This window comes from Erpetoichthys calabaricus, chromosome 7 (assembly GCF_900747795.2).
Source record: "Erpetoichthys calabaricus chromosome 7, fErpCal1.3, whole genome shotgun sequence".
In the NCBI taxonomy this organism is placed as follows: Eukaryota; Metazoa; Chordata; class Cladistia; order Polypteriformes; family Polypteridae; genus Erpetoichthys; species Erpetoichthys calabaricus.
The window spans coordinates 72772521-72791893 of NC_041400.2; the positions used below are offsets into that span (position 1 = coordinate 72772521).

The following is a 19373-nucleotide window of genomic DNA, read 5'->3' on the forward strand; positions in this document are numbered from 1 at the left end:
AATTACAAGGTTAGAATACCGGGCCGGTGCAAACCATTCCAGATTTTACATGTTAATCTCTTGAAGGAGTGGCATGACCCGCAGGGGTTTACGCTTCCTTGGCTGCTGTCTCTCAGACCGATGTTGCCATTGGTGACGATTTGACTGACTCGCAGAGAAAGAATGTTTGGCGATTAAATGGGCTATGGAAGCGCTTCGCTATTACTTATGGGGTCGAAATTTCACATTAGTGACTGATCACGCTCCACTTCAGTGGTTATACCGTTAGAAAGATATGAACTCTCGTCTCATGAGATGGTTATCGAGCTTGCAACTTTATAGTTTTACTGTCAGGCATTGACCTGGCTCTGAGCACGTTAATGCTGATGTCCTGTCACGCCTGTTTGAACCTGGTTTGGAGTGTTGCTTAATTCACGAAAACGAGAATAAAGCTGACGGAGGGGGTGTGAGCAGGGGGGCTGAAAGCACCCTTAGAAGACACGGATGCTCCTCAAAAAACCCCTCTTAAAAAACGCTGATAAACTACCTTCACATTGCTCCCTTACTTGCGGCTGCTCTATCACGTGATATGCTTCTCGTGCAACGCTATGCATAATTAAAAGCCTGAACAGCACCTGTACTTTTTGGCTGATTGCTTTCTTTCTCTCTCTCCTCCCCCAGACATCCTCTGCTCCTGTTGGGGGTCCTTCACCCATTGAGCTCCCCTATGATGTTTGTCTATTCTTTAATCGAGAACAAGCTGCATACTGAGCTCATTTTACTTCTGAAAGAGACATGTGTGTTTGAATAAAGTACCTGTCAGCACAATCTCCTGTGTTTCTGTGCAATTCTGTGACCCAAGCGTGACAAAGTATATAGAATTTGTGCAATAGGCTAGCATTCTGTCCAGGGACTTTTCTTGCCTTGCATCCAAAGCTGCTGGGATAGGCTCCAGGTTTCCTACTCTGGATTAAGCGGGATTAGAAAATGTATATGCTGCTCCTAATCTCAGATGCCATTTCTATCGCTTTGTGGCTGTCCACACTCCTATTACCTGCTCTTACTCTGCTCTTTAAGGGTTTATTGTTCTTATGCTTCGGTCATTCAAGTCTCACCACCCCTAACATTGACATTACATGCTTATTTTTCTTTATTTCTTTCAATAGAGCTAGGTGGGGTTTGCACACTGATTCAAGCCTAAGAGCCCTGTTCTACCTAAGATCCCATGATTTTCATGATTACACCTGTCAGAACACAGCAGAATGTGTTGGAGCAAAATATGTTGGGTGCTGTAGACATTTAGAGTAAAAATCCTCAAACCTTAAAATTCATCTAAACTTCATCAAAAATTGGCCCATTCTGGGAAAGAAAAGGAAAAGATAAAACATGCCAACAGTCTTTAAAGATGCACTGTTTGAATTTATAGTAAGTCCACACATTTGATTTAAGTGTACACACTGATTTCAGTTGAGAAGGACACACCATTTTAGGCGAGGTAGTAAAGTGTGTTTACATAGAAAGCCTTAACAAGCACATTAGTGACAGCTACTGGATCACACGGCAAAAACGAAGATGAGCAAAAATCTACATATAGTAATCTCCGCGTCCATGGTTCTTGAGGCGGATCCTCCAATTAACTGTGAATCACCCAGTCTTACCGAGATTGCACAGGTGGTGAACCAACTGATAGTAGGAAAGGCTGCAGGGATCTATGGCATTCAGGGTGAACTTCGCCAGATTGGTGGTAAGGTCCTCCTGACATTGCAAGCAACCTTTGCTTCAATTTGGGATATGGGCGTCATCCCAACTGGAAAGGGTTGGGTGATCACCCAGATTGTGGCAACTGGAGGGCATAACACTGCTGTCAGTGTCAGGTAAGGTCCTTACTAGGGTCATCCTCAGTGGGATCCATGATCACTTGCTCATCTCCCAGTGACTGGAGCAGTCTGGTTTTACACCAAAGTCTACCATTGACCACATCCTGGCACTAAGTGTTCTCCTTGAGCGCAAACACGAATATCGGCCGAGTTTCTTTGTATCCTTTGTCGAATTTTGTAAAGTGCTCAATTGATTAAGATGTCCTGTGGGACAATCCTGAGACTTTGTGGGATCCCCCCAAACCGCCCAAAGTTGCTGAATGTCATGGCAAGCCTGTACACTGGTACTGTGAGTGTTATGCAGAGTGGAGGCAGAACCCCTGTGTTTCCCCAGTTGATTCTGGGTTTTTCAGGTGTGTGATCTTGCTCCTGCCTTGTTCAATGCTTGCATGGACTGGGTGGTGCACAGGGTTGTGGGGTCTAGTGGCTATGGGGCATCTGTTGGTGAAGAAAGATTCAATTATCTTGACTTTGCCAACAATGCTGTGATCTTTGTGGAGTTAATGGAAGTTCGGATCGGGGCTTTCAAGAGACTTGGCTTGCGAGTATACTGGATAAAAACCAAGATCCAGGTCTTTAATTACTTCTTGGGCACACTCATCAGCAGTGTGTCTGTCAGCTGAGAGAGTGTTGACCTCGTTGAGAGGTTACTTACCTCGGCAGCAACATTCATGTTTCTGGTGATTTCTCCTATGAAGTCAGTAGACACATTGGGAGAACATGGGGGTTCATGAGGTTGCTGGAAAGGGGTGTGTGACGCTCCTGCATTTTGCAAAAGATCAAAGGTCCTAAGTCTTTAGAGTCCTGGTGCTTCCTGATTTGCTAAATGATTAAAAGACATAGATGCTATGCAGTGATCTGAGATGAAGACTGGACTCCTTAGATACTGGGTTTCTTCAGAGAATATTTGGGTAGTGTTGGTTTGATGAATGAGTGATTGCTCATGGAGTCTTGAGTGAGGCACATTAACTGCACTGTGAGGGAGTGTCAGTTACAGCACTACAGCCATGTAGTGTGAATCCCTGAGGGTGATCCGGCTTGCAGGATTCTCATTGCTGAGGATCTGAGCGGCTGGACCAGGCCAAGGGGATTCCCACGAAACACCTGACTGCTGCAGGTGGTCATTTCCAGAGGTTGGGAGTGGACTGCGCGTCTACTTGGAGAACTGCAAACCATGATCCCAAGCTGTTTTGTCATGTGGTGGGTACGGCAACATGCTGTATCTGTGCATGCTACCCAACCTGACCTGTAATTGATCAGGATAGAAATTCGGAACATTGATCTTGAGACTTTAAGAATCAAAATCAAATCATTTAAACAAAAAATAATGATTAATTGGAAAAATCAATATTTTTACACAAGCCTACTGATAAACAAGGCAAATAAAACTTTGAACTTGAAAGTGAACAAGAGATTAAACAAATTAGGCCAAAAATATGACTAAGTCATATTCACTTCAGTCACAGAAACAATGCAGACTATGTATGAAAATTAAGTCTAGACTACAGTTTAATCTAGTAAGTAATTATCTATTGGTTTGGGGCTACCTGCAGTGAACAACAATGGGACCAGCATACTGAGGGTTACATGTTTTCACTTTCTTCAAGAATTTCAGCATTCCGATTGGAGTAAAGGGAACCCCAAAATCAGGCCAGCTAGTAAAATGGAACTGAGTGACCAGGCGTTGGGGCTTCTTGTTAGACATGTCACCAACCTGATAGGAACATGCACAAAAGCAAAATTAGTGAAGGACAGAAAAAGTACACTCATCACTGTCAGCAAATAGTTCTCCTAATAAAGAACAAAAAAAGCACATTTTTTTGGATGTTAATAATAATAATGATGTTGAAATAAGTTGTAATAAGTAAAAAAAAAATGCAAGTATCAAAAATTTGTTTTTTCAAATCCTATGAAGAGAGTACAAATTCATATTATATTATACCACATGCAATTCAAGGTACAAAGTAGAATTATTTAAAATCTTAATGAGTCACAGCGAGTTTAAAGATCAAAATTACCATAGAGTGTATGAAGAGAAAAATCAATGTTTTAAAATTAATTAGGCAATGTGTACTGGCGAGAGTGACCAACTCACCTGCTGGATGCAGAATTTCCGTATAGTGTAGTCAACAAGCACCATTACATCCTCCACCGACACGCGGATGTTGCCATAGGTCCAACACCCTTGGTCTGGCCAGTACTGAGCACACTTACACTATATGATGGAGTAAACAAGTAAGCAAAATTAGTTACTGTTCTGTACAAATCAAAATCTGTATAATCTGATGCAAGGCTAATGGTACTTGAGAGATAAAATATGCTTTGGTGTATCATTTCAGAAATACAATACAAATACAGTAAATAAAAAGTTATATCCCATTATTTAAAATCTATGCTATGTGCTGCTGTTAAAAAAAAATGTACTGCTATTCCAAATTAAAATATGTTTTTCTAAAAAGTCTATAATAAATGTAAACAGCAACAGGAGTAGCTCTCTGATTTCTTCTTCAACATTGCTGAATATATTCTCAGTAGTTTCATGCAATCCTGTAATTTCTACAGTATGCATTTTCAAACACAAATCCACATTTTTAGTGATGATGCATAAATGCATCAGTTACCTAATATTATGATGAACTAACAGGATAAACAATTAAGTAAACTACATTTATAGCAAAGAAGGTAATCAAACAGATGTATTTTTTATTCAGCATTGGCAACGCATAAGGCATTAACATTCTGAAAGGCAACATCAAATATACTTTAAATCAATAATAAGAATCCTGACACCCATGTAAAACTACACAACACCACTTCAAATAGCCAGTATATTTTGGTTTACTGTACATGTTTTCAGTAATCAGATTCTCTGCTGAAACCCACATACAGAACATCAAGCCTATACAGCCTACCACACAAACAATAAGTCTAGCGCAACCCTGAATTTCATTATTTCCACGATTCAGTGCACCATTGTTATCGAATGTTATAAGAGGTTTACACAAACCAGTCATAAAGCTGTGACATTCCAGGGATTTTTAATGATGTGCATTATAGCTGAAGAAGAACTCAGCAGTGACTTATTTTATCAAGTTTTGTTTGGCTGTGGAGTCAATGTGGGGTTAGCATTTTCACTCTATATTTCACTTCATTATGCGAGGAAATGTATTACAGAATATGGAAATACAGTTACAAAAATATATAATTAACACTAAATAATAATACACAAACGTGAGAGCTACAGGATACACATCACAAGCTGAAGGCCTTGAATATTTATTATTTAAAACACTTTCTATTCAGTATGGTGACAAGTTAAAATATTTTCCTTTATTTGTTACCTTCTGAAACCAGAAATGCATGTGAACAGCTATTTAGTTCTACTGTTTAAGTACAGACACAGCAGTCCCATCAACTGGAATGGGTAGAAATATTTTTTTTATACTTTGTCATTACTTTAAGCATGATAATACTGTATAAAAAGTGCTTTACGTCTTTACTGTATGAAGTACTTTTTAGTATGCTCTGTCAGGGCATATGCTGTAAGTCAGTGATGGATGGTGGGTGACAGTAGTGCCCTTCGCTTCTAATGTTTAGGATTACTTCTTGATGGTCTCCAAAAGTGAAGAGGATATGTAGCCAGCTCACCAGCTGCTTGGATAGAATAGACACATTTCTAGAATGAGACCGTTCCCGCTACTGCCAGAAGGAATCCTACTCCATTGGGCCGTTGAGCAAGGTGTGCTGTACAATGGCTGACCCCCTGCACACTGATCCCCCAAAGGTCAGGTGAAAAGATTATTAATCCCCAAGAGGAAATTCCATCCATCCCAAGGGGAAATTAAGTATAGCAAATAAAACTCAAAATTAAAAAAACAAAACAAAACATGGTTTTTGGGAAAAGTATAGTATATTTGAACACTGCAACCAAAATATTTAAAGCTATAGAGCTGTCTGGTGTGAATGTTAATACTCTTGCTTAGTGCAGTGTATTTTAATGGCATTAATTTATTCATGTTGATTGGGGATTCTATTCCTTAGTTTAAAATTAAAATGATTGTACTAACAGATATATTTTTATTTTTCATAATATTTAAAGGTAACAAATCAGCTATGCAAATGTACTAGTAAAATTCCAAATTTTGAGCAAACCATTATTTTAGGTAAATTTAAAATTAAAAGTTTGGCACAACTTTGTTTTCAGAAATAAGCATATTTCTGTTTTACTGCTTTTTTTTTAGTTCTAAACAAAACATCTTTCTCTTGATCTCTATTACTGTTATTGCACTGTTTTTTATGTAAAAGTACTTTTTCTTTACATCAGTGCATTATTTGTTTAACAAATAATATATAATTAATATACTGCCTAGAAAATTTCACCAATCAACTGTTATTGAAAATTGATCCAAATTTACTTAGTTAAATTCTATCAGCTTTAAATACCTTAACTCAGTTTCAAATACTGCAAAAGACAACTACTATACTACATTTGAAAGGAGGATGAAATTTAAAAATTTTAAACTAATAATGAGCAGCTCAACATTTTCCAGAAATATATCACTCAATAAAAGCTTTCTTAAAAAAATATTAAAGTACAAATGTCATAATCTTTCATACACTGATGTTTGCAGCCCTTGGCATAAAAAAAACCCAACTAATTCCTCCTATTCACATGTGCTGCTTACCTCCTTCCTCTCCTTTAGATTGGTTACCATGACGATTGTGGCTGTATTCTGCTCCCATATCATTCTCCAAAAGTCGTTGACGGTCTCCTCCTTTGGTCCTGAATACAATGAGAATTGAACTGAATTGTATATATAAGATTATGGTGTAAAAATCTATGTACAAAACAGATTGTACATGGCTACACACACAAGTCAGCGCAAATTAAGCACAGATTATCAGCATAATCTGTATTTGGTTATACCCCTGTGACAATCCAGACATACCTTGAGCAGCAATAAATTTGTTTTTCTCTTGGTAGCCCTGGAACAAAAGGAACAAACTTTAAAAATGTAAATATGTACGCAAAGAAAAAAATATTGCACATAGACGCACTTCAGAGAAAAAAATGGAGTCTGGAATTGCCTGGAACCCTTGCAGTGCACTGAGTAGGGTGTTGACATACATTAGGTATTAAAACCAAATTTTGTCCCTTCCATACATAAGAAAATGGTTGCTAAAGCATGCATATTTATATAAATTAGACAGGGTGGGCCAAAAAGAAGTACCACATTTCAAACGTTTATTCTACAAAAACACTACAAGATAAAATAAATTTCATTACGACACAAGAAAGGGTATAAAAATGGGAGTTTTTTCACTGTGCTTTAAAAATGATGTCTTCAAGGTGGTGGCCATCATTAGCAATACACTCTTCGATACGATTTCTGAATGCTTGCATGACTCGTTCGGCTTGATTTCAAGGGGAATAGCGGCAATTTCATGGTGAATAACGTTCTTGAGGTTGGTGTGTTTATACCTTTGACTTGAAATAGCCCCACAAGAAGAAATTGCATGGAGCGAGATCAGGTGAACCTGAAGGCCACCTGACATTGCTGCACTAGGAGATCAGCTTCCCTGGAAACATCTTCCACAAAACATGCATGGATCTCTGCACCATATGAGCTGTTGCTTCATCCTGTTGAAACCAGGCATCCACCACATCCATTTCTTCTGGTGGGGGCCACAAAAAGTTCTCTAGAAATTCAATGCAACATTCTGAAGCGATGGTGGCCGTTGCTCCCCCCTCCTCAAAAAAGTAAGGGCCTACAATGTCAAATTCTGCAACGCTGCACCAAATTGTAACACACTCAATGTGCAGGGGTCTGTGATGAAGTTCACAAGGGCTGGTTTCAGCTAAGTCATGAAAGTTTTGCTTATTTACTTAACCATACAAATGGAAATGTGACTCATTGCTGCACATGATGATGGCATTTCGATGAATGGTTTGCAGAATGTTCGAGCACAACTCTCTATGGCTCTCCCGGTCTCTCTCAGTGAGTTCCTGCACTGCCGTCATTTTGTATAGATGGAAATTAAGGTCCTCATGAAAAATCCTACTGAAAGACATGTTGGAAATACCTAAGGCAGAAGCATATTTGTGTGCTGAATGTCTAGGAGGCTGCAAAACTGATGCACTTAAACTTGAATGTTTTCAGGCATTCGTACAGTAAGAGAAAGCATAGTGCGCACTGGACCAAGACATGTTGCCGACTGAAAACTACAAAGGACGCCTATCTCACGTGATGACCTTGAGAAATGTGGTACTTAATTTTGGCTCACCCTGTATAAACAACATGCAGATTAAGAAAAGGTGTTCATACCTGCCTACTTTGCAAGATAGTTTTTTAAAAAGTGCAATCTGAGGGAGGCTTACATTTATATAGGAGGCATTGATAAAGTCTGAGTCAGGAACCCCTTCCAGAGGAGCAAGGTGTACCCGGGAATGGTCATCTACAAATAAGAATACACATCAGCCAAGGAACACTGAAGATGCTTGATAAACACAGTCTGTAGCATGTCAACTATGAACGAATACCTCGGAAACAACATATTTTCACATTTTCTTTCTAAAATCTCTGAAAAATACTTTTTATTCAAGACAATGAGGAATGATCAAGATTGATAAAGCACAAACAGCAAGTTCTGATTACATTCACAGCTTTGCATAACATGGCCAGTATATAATGCGGCACACTACTTATGTAACAGAATAGTCTAAAGTCATTTGATCCTTGGTTGTATCAGGTTTTTAAGTAGAGTGCATATAAAGAGTATACACCCCCTTCAGATGTTTTCACATTTTAATATACAGCATTGAATCACAGTGGAATTCATTTAGCTTACTTTACATTGATAAAAAGAATTGACTATTTAATTTCAAAGTAATAACATATCTAAATAACAGATCTAAATTTATCAAAAATAAAAAACACAAAATAAACGATCACACAAGTAGTCATCCTCTTCAAGTTGTAATTTAGAAGATGCAAAAGCCTGTGTGGACAGTTCTGCATATCTGGACAGTGCAATTTTTCCCATTCCTCTTTGAAAAACTGATTAAGCACTGTCAGGTTGCATGGAAATCATCAGTAAACATCATTCATCAGTTAACAGCTTTTTTTTCCCCCCCCAAGTCCAGACACAAATTCTCAATAGAACTGAGATTTGGACACTGGCCACTCCAGAACTTTAACATTGTTGTTTTTAAGCCATTCCTAGGTAGCTTTGGCTTTATGCTTGGGGTTGTTGTTTTGCTGGAGAAGAAATTTTCTCCCAAGGCACAAGTTTCTTGCAGAGTGCATCAGGTTCTCCTCCAAGATTTCCCTGCAATTTGCTGTATTCATTTTACCTTCTACCCACACAAGCCTTCTAGTGACTGCAGCACAAAAGCACCCCTGCAGCATGATGCTGCTACTACCATTCTTCACTGTGAGAATGGTGTGTTTTCAATAATGTGCAGTGTCTGGCTTACGCTCAACATGGCATTTAGTATAGTGTTGGTGTCATCTGACCATGGAAATTTCTTCCAGCTGACTTCAAAGTCTCTCATATACCTTTATTTATACTTCAGCTGAGATATCACAGGGATTTTTTTTTTTTTTTTTTTTAAACAGTGGTTCTCTCTTTGTCACCCTTCCATAAAGCTACAACTACAAGTAGTAAAGCACAAAGGCAATAGTTGTATGCACAATCTCTACAATCCAATGTAGCTTGTGACTCCTTTAGAGTTATCACAGATCTTGGTTGTCTGCCCCACTAATCACTACTCCTCTTCTTGCAAGATCACTCACTTTTTTTGGTCAGCCTGCTCAAGTAAGATTTACAGCTGTATCATACTCTTAATTTCTTAATGATTGATTTACCGGGACTCTAAGGGATATTAAGTGACTTACATATTTTTTTATATCTATCCTCTGAACTTGTGCTTTTCAATTACCTTTTCACAGAGTTCCTAGGAGTGTTATTTCTCTTCATTGTATAAGATAGGCCACCATACTGACTAACCACAAGTTGGGCCCTCAAGATACAGGTGACATTTATACTACATTCAACTGAAATCCCTTGACTACAGACAGGTGATCTTCATTTAATAAAAAATGCGACATCTAAAACCAGCTGGCTGCACTAGTGATGATTTAAGTGTGCCATAATAAAGGGGTGAATACTTGTGTAATCAATAATTTTGTGTTTTATGTCTGTAATTAAATTTAGACCTTTTTACAGAGATCTGTTTTCACTTGGACATTAAATGTCTTTTTCTTTTAATTAGTGTCAAAAAAGCCAAATTAAATCCAGTATGATAACAACAGTGTATAACTGTGTAACAATAACATTTGAAAACTTTACCAGGTATAATGATTTTTATAGGCACTGCATGCAAAACATTTGCTGGACCATTCGGATGTAATTGCATCCCAGCTGGATGGAGGCAAATATATTTCACAAGCTACTAATAACGTGTGGTCAATAGATGAAATAAAACCAAGATTTGTTAGGCCAAGACAATATTTTCTAATACATGTTTGTCTGTTCTGTGCTGCTGGGAAATAGAATCTCATACTGTGTCTTATGATAAGCCTCACTGCTTACCAATCCTTGCTATCAAACAAACTTCATTTTATCTATCTATCCATCCATCCATCCATTGTCCACCGCTTATCTGAAGTCAGGTCGCGGGGGCAGTAGCCTAAGCAGGGAAGCCCAGACCTCCCTCTCCCCGGTCACCTCCTCCAGCTCCTCTGGGGGGGACCCCGAGGCATTCCCAGGCCAGCCGGGAGATATAACCCCTCCAGCGTGTCCTGGGTCTGCCCCATGGCCTCCTCCCAGTGGGACATGCCCGGAACACCCACCTAGGGAGACGTCCAGGGGGCATCCTGACCAGACGTGTGAACCACCTCAACTGACTCCTCTCAATGAGGAGGAGTAGCGACTCTACTCCGAGTCTCTCCCGGATAACTGAACTCCACACCCTCTCTCTAAGAGAAAGTCCAGCCACCCTGCGGAGAAAACTAATTTCGGCCGCTTGTATCCGTGATCTTGCTCCTTTGTTCACTACCCAAAGCTCGTGGCCATAGGTGAGGGCAGGAACGTAGATCGACTTGTAAATCGACAGCCTCGCCTTTTGGCTCAGCTCTCTCTTCACCATGACAGATCGTTGCAGAGCCCACATTACTGCGGATGCCGCACCGATCCATCTCTCAACCTTCCGCTCCATTCCTTCCTCACTTGTGAACAAGACCCCGAGATACTTGAACTCCTCCACTTGAGGCAGTACTGTGTTCCCAACCCAGAGAGAGCATTCCACCCTTTTCCGGCTGAGACACACTGACACAAACAATCACAACAAAGTCCACGTCTGAGATTTAATGCAGCAAAAACATTTCCACAAAGCCAAGGAGAAGCACTTTTAGCTTTAGTTTAAATAGACCAAAGCAGAAAGTTCCAAAAAATGGAAGACAGAAGACTAAAAGAGTACCTGCCATAAGCTGTTTAGCACGGCTTTTTAAAACACTGAACAACAGCTATTTTATTAAATGTAGCAGCTTGGACACCACGCAAAATTCTGCAGACCCCAGATAGCCTCTAAGATCAACAATTTCTGGGCTCTACACTATTCACAGACCAGTCATGCTTTGCTTCTTGGACCCCTCAATGCATCCATGAGTTGATTATGTAAGCAACTTCAATGAAGAGTTTGTGTCCAAGATACATTCCTCATTTAAAGTCACTAATGTTGTGTTATTTAATTATTATCTAGCTCAAGTGCACAAAAACAGTATGCACATTTACTATTCAATAGCTCAATTTGTACCACATAATTTTTGAGCTAAATGCTTACTCCACTGTATGGATCTAATGAACCTAATAATCTGGTCTCCCAAAATCAGCACACCACCAGACAGAATAAGAGCAAGGCAGAATAATGAAGAGTTTAGGATCCTGAAAATAACATTACAACAATAAACATCTGTATATCACAAAAAAAAGAGAAAAGAATCCAAAATCTGGTCATTTCTAATACTGCATAGTGAAAGCTGGGGCAAACCACAAGAAGGAGTGACCCCAAGTAATATGTTTTCTAGGACCAAGGATCCCCATTTGATTTCCATACTTTTTATTACTGTGTCTTTCTTAGGTTATGTGGAGTCGTACAGCCACGGTGTCAATTGTTAGGTAACCTACTGTACTTTTAAGACTCACATGGCAGAATATTAACATATCTGTTCTTCTCTTTGTTCTCTTCCTTTGATGCTGCATCACACGATGCCTGAATTGGACACACTGGTAGAGCCTATAAAGAAATTATCATTAGAAAATACTGAATGCAACCACAAAGCCAGTATAAAGGTACCAGAATACTGTACTGCTTTTGAAGCAGGATAATGATATAAACCCAGTAAATTGTCACTCAAGATTTTAGTCAGGATGGTGATGAAACTGAATTAAAATGTACACTCTAGGCCAACTCCTGATCCTCCCACTTCAATGAAAATGTGGGCCAAATCACACTAGACTGTGGCAGATCATTCAAGTAGATTAAAGCTTTGGAAAGCAGTAGCAGTGTAAAATGAATCAAATTATTTGGAATCAGAATATACATAGTACAACCACTCACATTGAACTCCTCTCTGAATAGCTTGTTGTCATCTGCCATACGTCGATTGATCTCCTCCTCCAACTTGTCCACAGGAAGAGGTGGATACTTCCTGTTTGTGCTTGGTGATCTTGCCAAAAGGGGCATACTTTGCAGCTCTGAAAAGACACCACACAAAAAATTGCAAATAAGTAACACAACCTTTAGAATTGCAAAAAGTGCTCACCTTGTGAAAGTTACACTTCAGAGAGTATTCATTCACTTAAAATTTAACTACAGAAACAGGTACTGTATCTTGTAGGAGTGTAAACTTTCAAACTCTAATTCAAACAACACATGTTAAATAATTTTAATATTCTAAAAACAAAAGCATGCTGTAAAAATCACATTACATTTTCTAAATTCAGATTTTGCAATATTATAACTCAAATGTTAGCTGACTTCAATTACTCTAATATAAATAATTACTCATTGTATTCACTGTTCATGCAAGATGAAGTAGGCAAAATTTAAAAATGTAACACTCAAGGTGAGTTATTTTTGTCAATTTTGTGTTTTAATATTTATACAAAATACACAAAGTTAAAAGAAATGCTTTCAATTTTTTTTTTTTTTTTTTTTTTTTAAAAAGGAGATTTAAATTTGTAGCCAGTCAGCAAGCAACTGCTGAATGGCCAATGACAGGGGAGTGAAGGGATGTTTTCCAAAGGATAGCCCTCTGGTAGAGACCTGTATGTGACTGATATTTCTGTTTTTTTCTTTATTTTCTGCATCCACATAACAAAGGCAAATGACAGTACACCAGTTAAATCAATTATATTCTATGACTCCCACTGCCCATTCTGTAGCAACTGCCCCTGCCTGCCTCCTGCAGATGAGGCTGAGCGTATGTATGCTCCAAGCACTAAGGAAGAATTTACCCAGTATCATACCATCATAACTGGGAAAGTAGGCAAAGACTTCTGATTTTTTTTCTCCACACACCTTATTTTAATGCAAAATGACAGACAGATGAATGCAGATTTAGTGCATGAAAATGCATGAACATACAAACATATACAAGTGTTAACAAAAATGAAGTAGTGAATTAGGTCTTTACCTCCAACAGCAGATGAAACATGCAGGTTTATATACACAGGCGTATTTTTATCCACTTTGGTGTATTGTACTGACTGTACAATTTATAGTGCACAACAACAAAGAGTGTTGTGGAAATGTAAAGGAAATATTTAAATAGTGTCTTTGGTTATCATTCATCACTGCATCATCACAGCATGTTATTTTTTGTGATGAAGGGTTGTTAGCAGTTCAGATTGCCACTTTAAACTGCAATGTCAGTGAAACCAGTTTTCATACCAGGTAGATGAAGAATTTGAGAAAAGAATTACAAAGTAAAGAGGATAAGGGTTGTAACTGCTTAAATGTATTGCATAGGTGATGTAGTGGATCAAGAACATTGGCTCCTAACAAGCATGGCAGCACAATATGCTGTGGAATTTCTTGTGTGGTTTTTTATTTGGGATTGGGGGGTATGGGGTTGGGAAGAAACCCCTTTATCTTTCTATGCACAAGTAGTGTTGTCACTTCAGAATTGTGTATTGACAGAGACCCAAAAAAAAGATATAGAGGCAAAGGATTGTACTTTCTCCGGTCCTGTTCAGCCTATATACATCGGACTTCCAATACAACTTGGAGTCCTGCTACGTGCAAAAGTTCGCTGATGACACTGCTATCGTGGGCTGCATTAGGAATGGGCTGGAGGAGGAGTATAGGGACCTAATCAATGACTTTGCTAAATGGTGCGACTCAAACCACCTACAACGGAACACCAACAAAACCAAGGAGCTGGTGGTGGATTTTAGGAGGCCCAGACCCCTCATGGACCCCGTGATCATCAAAGGTGACTGTGTGCAGATGGTGCAGACCTATAAATATCTGGGAGTGCAGCTGGATGATAAATTAGACTGGACTGCCAATACTGATTCTCTGTGCAAGAGAGGACAGAGCCGGCTATACTTCCTTAGAAGGCTGGCGTCCTTCAACATCTGCAATAAGATGCTGCAGATGTTCTATCAGACAGTTGTGGCGAGCGCCCTCTTCTACACGGTGGTGTGCTGGGGAGGCAGCATTAAGAAGAAAGACGCCTCACGCCTGGACAAACTGGTGAGGAAGGCAGGCTCTATTGTTGGCATGGAGCTGGACAGCTTGACATCTGTGGCAGAGCGATGGGCGCTCAGCAGGCTCCTATCAATTATGGAGAATCCACTGCATCCACTAAATAGTATCATCTCCAGACAGAAGAGCAGCTTCAGCGACAGACTGCTGTCACTGTCCTGCTAGACTGACAGATTGAGGAGATCGTTCCTCCCCCAAACTATGCGACTCCTTAATTCCACCCAAGGGTAAACGTTAACATTTAACATTATACAAAGTTATTGTCTGTTTTTTCACCTGCATTATTATCAGTCTTTAATTTAATATTATTTATTGTATCAGTATGCTGCTGCTGGAGAATGTGAATTTCCCATTGGGATTAATAAAGTATGTATGTATGTATGTATGTATGTATGTATGTATGTATGTATGTATGTATGTATCTATCTATCTATCTATATGGTGGAAAATACAAGTGCTTTGGTTTCCTGCACTGCATTTAGTTGGAAGGCTGCCTTCAATTTCAATCATAGGTTTCCTTGCTTATGTGTACTTTTGAACCCACTCCTGCCAGAAATCAAAGTTTAATCTATAGATAGCCTTTCACAGACCACTGAACTGTAAGGCACTTTTCACCCAGTGTACATTTCATTCTGATAAAGATAAGACAGCCATAGTAAAAATACAGGTTAGTTTCTGAGCGACTGTCTGAAGAACAGCAGTTCTAAGCTACTACTGCAATATTTCAATATATGATTAGTTAAGGAAGAAGGGAGCTCGGGCAATAAAAATGAACTTTTACTCTAATCACTACTTGCTACTAACATGATCCAAGTTTAACAATACATAACAAATTTGAACTACATTTACAGGAAAAAAAATAAGAGTAAGGGTACGGTAGACGCTGGCACAATTAAACATACATGGAGTACTGGATGATGATGATCTCAGCAAGCCAGACTGTAGGCAACAAAATGATGGATAGGGGAAACAAAAGAGTGAAAAGGCCATTAGCATAGGATAATGCACTTCTTGATTATGGTAAGACAGTTTGGAGCACTAATATTTATAAACTGTGACAATGCATTCTTAAGCAGTTTACCATAATACAGGTGCTGGTCATAAAATTAGAATATCATGACAAAGTTGATTTATTTCAGTAATTCCATTCAAAAAGTGAAGCTTGTATATTAGATTCATTCATTACACACAGACTGATGTATTTCAAATGTTTATTTCTTTTAATGTTGATGATTATAACTGACAACTAATGAAAGTTCCAAATTCAGTATCTCGGAAAATTAGAATATTGTGAAAAGGTTCAATATTGAAGACACCTGGTGCCACACTCGTAATCAGCTAATTAACTCAAAACACCTGCAAAAGCCTTTAAATGGTCTCTCAGTCTAGTTCTGTAGGCTACACAATCATGGTGAAGACTGCTGACTTGACAGTTGTCCAAAAGACGACCACTGACACCTTGCACAAGGGGGGCAAGACACAAAAGGTCATTGCTAAAGAGGCTGGCTGTTCACAGAGCTCTGTGTCCAAGCACATTAATAGAGAGGGGAAGGGAAGGACAAGATGTGGTAGAAAAAAGTGTACAATCAATAGGGATAACCGCACCCTGGAGAGGATTGTGAAACAAAACCCATTCAAAAATGTGGGGGAGAGTCACAAAGAGTGGACTGCAGCTGGAGTCAGTGCTTCAAGAACCACCACGCACAGACGTATGCAAGACATGGGTTTCAGCTGTCGCATTCCTTGTGTCAAGCCACTCTTGAACAAGAGACAGCGTCAGAAGCGTCTCGCCTGGGCTAAAGACAAAAAGGACTGGACTGCTGCTGAGTGGTCCAAAGTTATGTTCTCTTATGAAAGTAAATTTTGCATTTCCTTTGGAAATCAAGGTCCCAGAGTCTGGAGGAAGAGAGGAGAGGCACAGAATCCACGTTGCTTGAGGTCCAGTGTAAAGTTTCCACAGTCAGTGATGGTTTGAGGCGCCATGTCATCTGCTGGTGTTGGTCCATTGTGTTTTCTGAGGTCCAAGGTCAACGCAGCCGTCTACCAGAAAGTTTTAGAGCACTTCATGCTTCCTGCTGCTGCACGAACTTTATGGAGACGCAGATTTCATTTTCCAACAGAACCTGGCACCTGCACACAGTGCCAAAGCTACCAGTACCTGGTTTAAGGACCATGGTATCCCTGTTCTTGATTGGCCAGCAAACTCGCCTGACCTTAACCCCATAGAAAATCTATGGGGTATTGTGAAGAGGAGGATGTAATACGCCAGACCCAACAATTCAGAAGACCTGAAGGCGACTATCAGAGCAACATGGGCTCTCATAACACCTGAGCAGTGCCACAGACTGATCGACTCCATGCCACGCTGCATTGCTGCAGTAATCCAGGCCAAAGGAGCCCCAACTAAATATTGAGTGCTGTACATGCTCATACTTTTCATGTTCATACCTTTCAGTTGGCCAACATTTCTAAAAATCCTTTTTTTGCATTGGTCTTAATTGATATTCTAATTTTCCGAGATACTGAATTTGGAACTTTCATTAGTTGTCAGTTATAATCATCAACATTAAAAGAAATAAACATTTGAAATACATCAGTCTTTGTGTAATGAATGAATCTAATATACAAGTTTCACTTTTTGAATGGAATTACTGAAATAAATCAACTTTGTCATGATATTCTAATTTTATGACCAGCACCTGTATATGACAGGATTCTGGCAAAACAACAATACACAGGCCTAGGCTGTGGTAAACTACAATGTATCATCAGTCAAACTCCAGGTGTTGCTGATTGTTGAGGCTGATCATATTTGTACTTGTGTTTCCCAATGTCTTTTAGACATGGTCCGGTCAAACTTAAAAATTAGAAGCCTGCCATTATCAGCAAAAGTAGGCACTGTTTATTTATTTTTATTTCCTTGTATTTTGAAACATAACACAACTTAATAAAAAGAGTAGAACATGCCAAGTAAAATAGTATGCTTCAAAAACAATCCATGAAACAGATGATGTTTAAAATAGTCAGGTGGTGATTTTATTGTCTTATCTGTAGTTCAAATCTGAACAAAGGTGGTCTAAAGCTCTTATAAATAATGTTTACAGGAAATGGCAACTCAGTAATAAATAAAAGACCAATCACTTTCCTGTTGAAAAAGATACATTTTATTCTCCCATATTGTGCATATCAGATTTAAATATATTTATATCTTTAGCTAGTTTATTACCATCATGGCAGCGAAAAATAGAACTATACCAATCTTTTATTACTGAACAAAGACAATTACATACAAGTGGCTTAAAAATTGAAGAGGCAGACACTTCCAAACTTTCACTTTCAGAGTTAAGGCCATGTCTTCCAGTGATTTTCAGTCATAGTCTTCAATTACATAATATTAAGAAATCAGAGACAGTTGGCACTGTGCTCCCACAAAGTCAGTCGCATAATGTGATATACCCAGGGACTTATTCTAACCAGTCCATGACCAACTCCTAAGGCAGGCACTGTGTGGCATGAGACATGATAACCAATGCTCAACCAGAAGTTCAATGCATATAAGGCATTGACAAGGAACAAGGAACATGGGGCCGCTGGAGCTCACAAACAGAGGAGAATCTTGTTTGTCTGATGTATCGTGTTTTATGTAACACAACAGAATGAAAAAGAAAAAAAAAAGGACAGCTTAACTCGTTGTACCTGCTAACTCTGTGTACAGCATGGCCTCTATCAAGCAGCATGCTATTGGTTATCACATAAACGGGTGAAAACGTCTAAACAAGAAGGTCATCACGCAGTCAATAAATGTGACCTGTGTAACAATTTTAAGTTGTGTAAATTGACATGTCCAACAATGAGATCAGCAAATGGGCTTGGAAAATCTGACACACCCCACAAATAGAAGTCACGTAATGTGACATCGGCTTTAAACAGTTAACAACTGATATCATTTATCCATGTAGATGACCAGTGGCGGACGTACATTTTTAGGTCCCTTTCACAACCAGCAGCTAGGTCTGGGACCACTGTTTGATCAATGACAGCCAAATATTTTTTTTAAAAAATGTAACCACTAAATCTCAGATTTTGACAAAAATTGCTGTACTGCAGTATCTCACTGTCCTATGCCTTATGGTTTTTGAGTGGGGGCGGGGGATGGGTGAAAATTAAAGTCACTTCTGGGGCCCCTTTAGGATTAGGGTCCCTGAGGCTTAAGCTTCAGTAGTTTCATAGTAGATCTGACCTTGCAGTTGACAGAATGACATGAGAACATTTTTATTACCTTAGTCAGAGTGTACTGGTGATTCTATGCAAAGGAAATTTGCTGTCAAAAAACACAACTTTCATCTTACCTGTGTCATCTGCACGGCCATTTTGAAGTCTGAAGGAGTTTGAATGGCTCCCTGCTTGTTTGTACTTCTTAAATCTAAAAATGGACAGACAATACCAAATTAGGAGAAGAAAATTTTTTTAAAGGCTGTTGTACATCTTGTATAACAACACACCATATTCATAAAATGACCAAGACATAATAAAAAATAAGGCTTTTAAATATACTAATAATGACTAATTACAGGTATATAGTAATAGAGAATCATTGAAAACAAACCCTTTTTTTTGTAAACCAAGGTACAAGTAATAGAATCTTACTCTTCTTCCCTCAGCTATGCGCCTATTAGTTTATTGCTATTTTGAAAACAGCAAAGCCACACAAGTCTGATGTTTGCAATTTTAGGTTAGAATGT

The 19373-nt window shown here is 39.0% G+C and overlaps 1 protein-coding gene across 1 annotated transcript in view; it reads right to left on the reverse strand.

The window, feature by feature from the left end:
* ptpra (protein tyrosine phosphatase receptor type A) overlaps positions 1 to 19373 on the reverse strand; it is a 237339-nt gene that overhangs the window by 49351 nt on the left and 168615 nt on the right. Inside the window, exons 7-14 of the mRNA XM_028804668.2 lie at positions 18981 to 19054; positions 12478 to 12614; positions 12063 to 12153; positions 8236 to 8312; positions 6806 to 6842; positions 6542 to 6639; positions 3952 to 4071; positions 3404 to 3570 (exon numbers count right to left, since the gene is read on the reverse strand). Coding sequence (XP_028660501.2) covers positions 3404 to 3570; positions 3952 to 4071; positions 6542 to 6639; positions 6806 to 6842; positions 8236 to 8312; positions 12063 to 12153; positions 12478 to 12614; positions 18981 to 19054 — 801 coding nt within the window. The remainder of the gene's footprint in view (positions 1 to 3403; positions 3571 to 3951; positions 4072 to 6541; positions 6640 to 6805; positions 6843 to 8235; positions 8313 to 12062; positions 12154 to 12477; positions 12615 to 18980; positions 19055 to 19373) is intronic.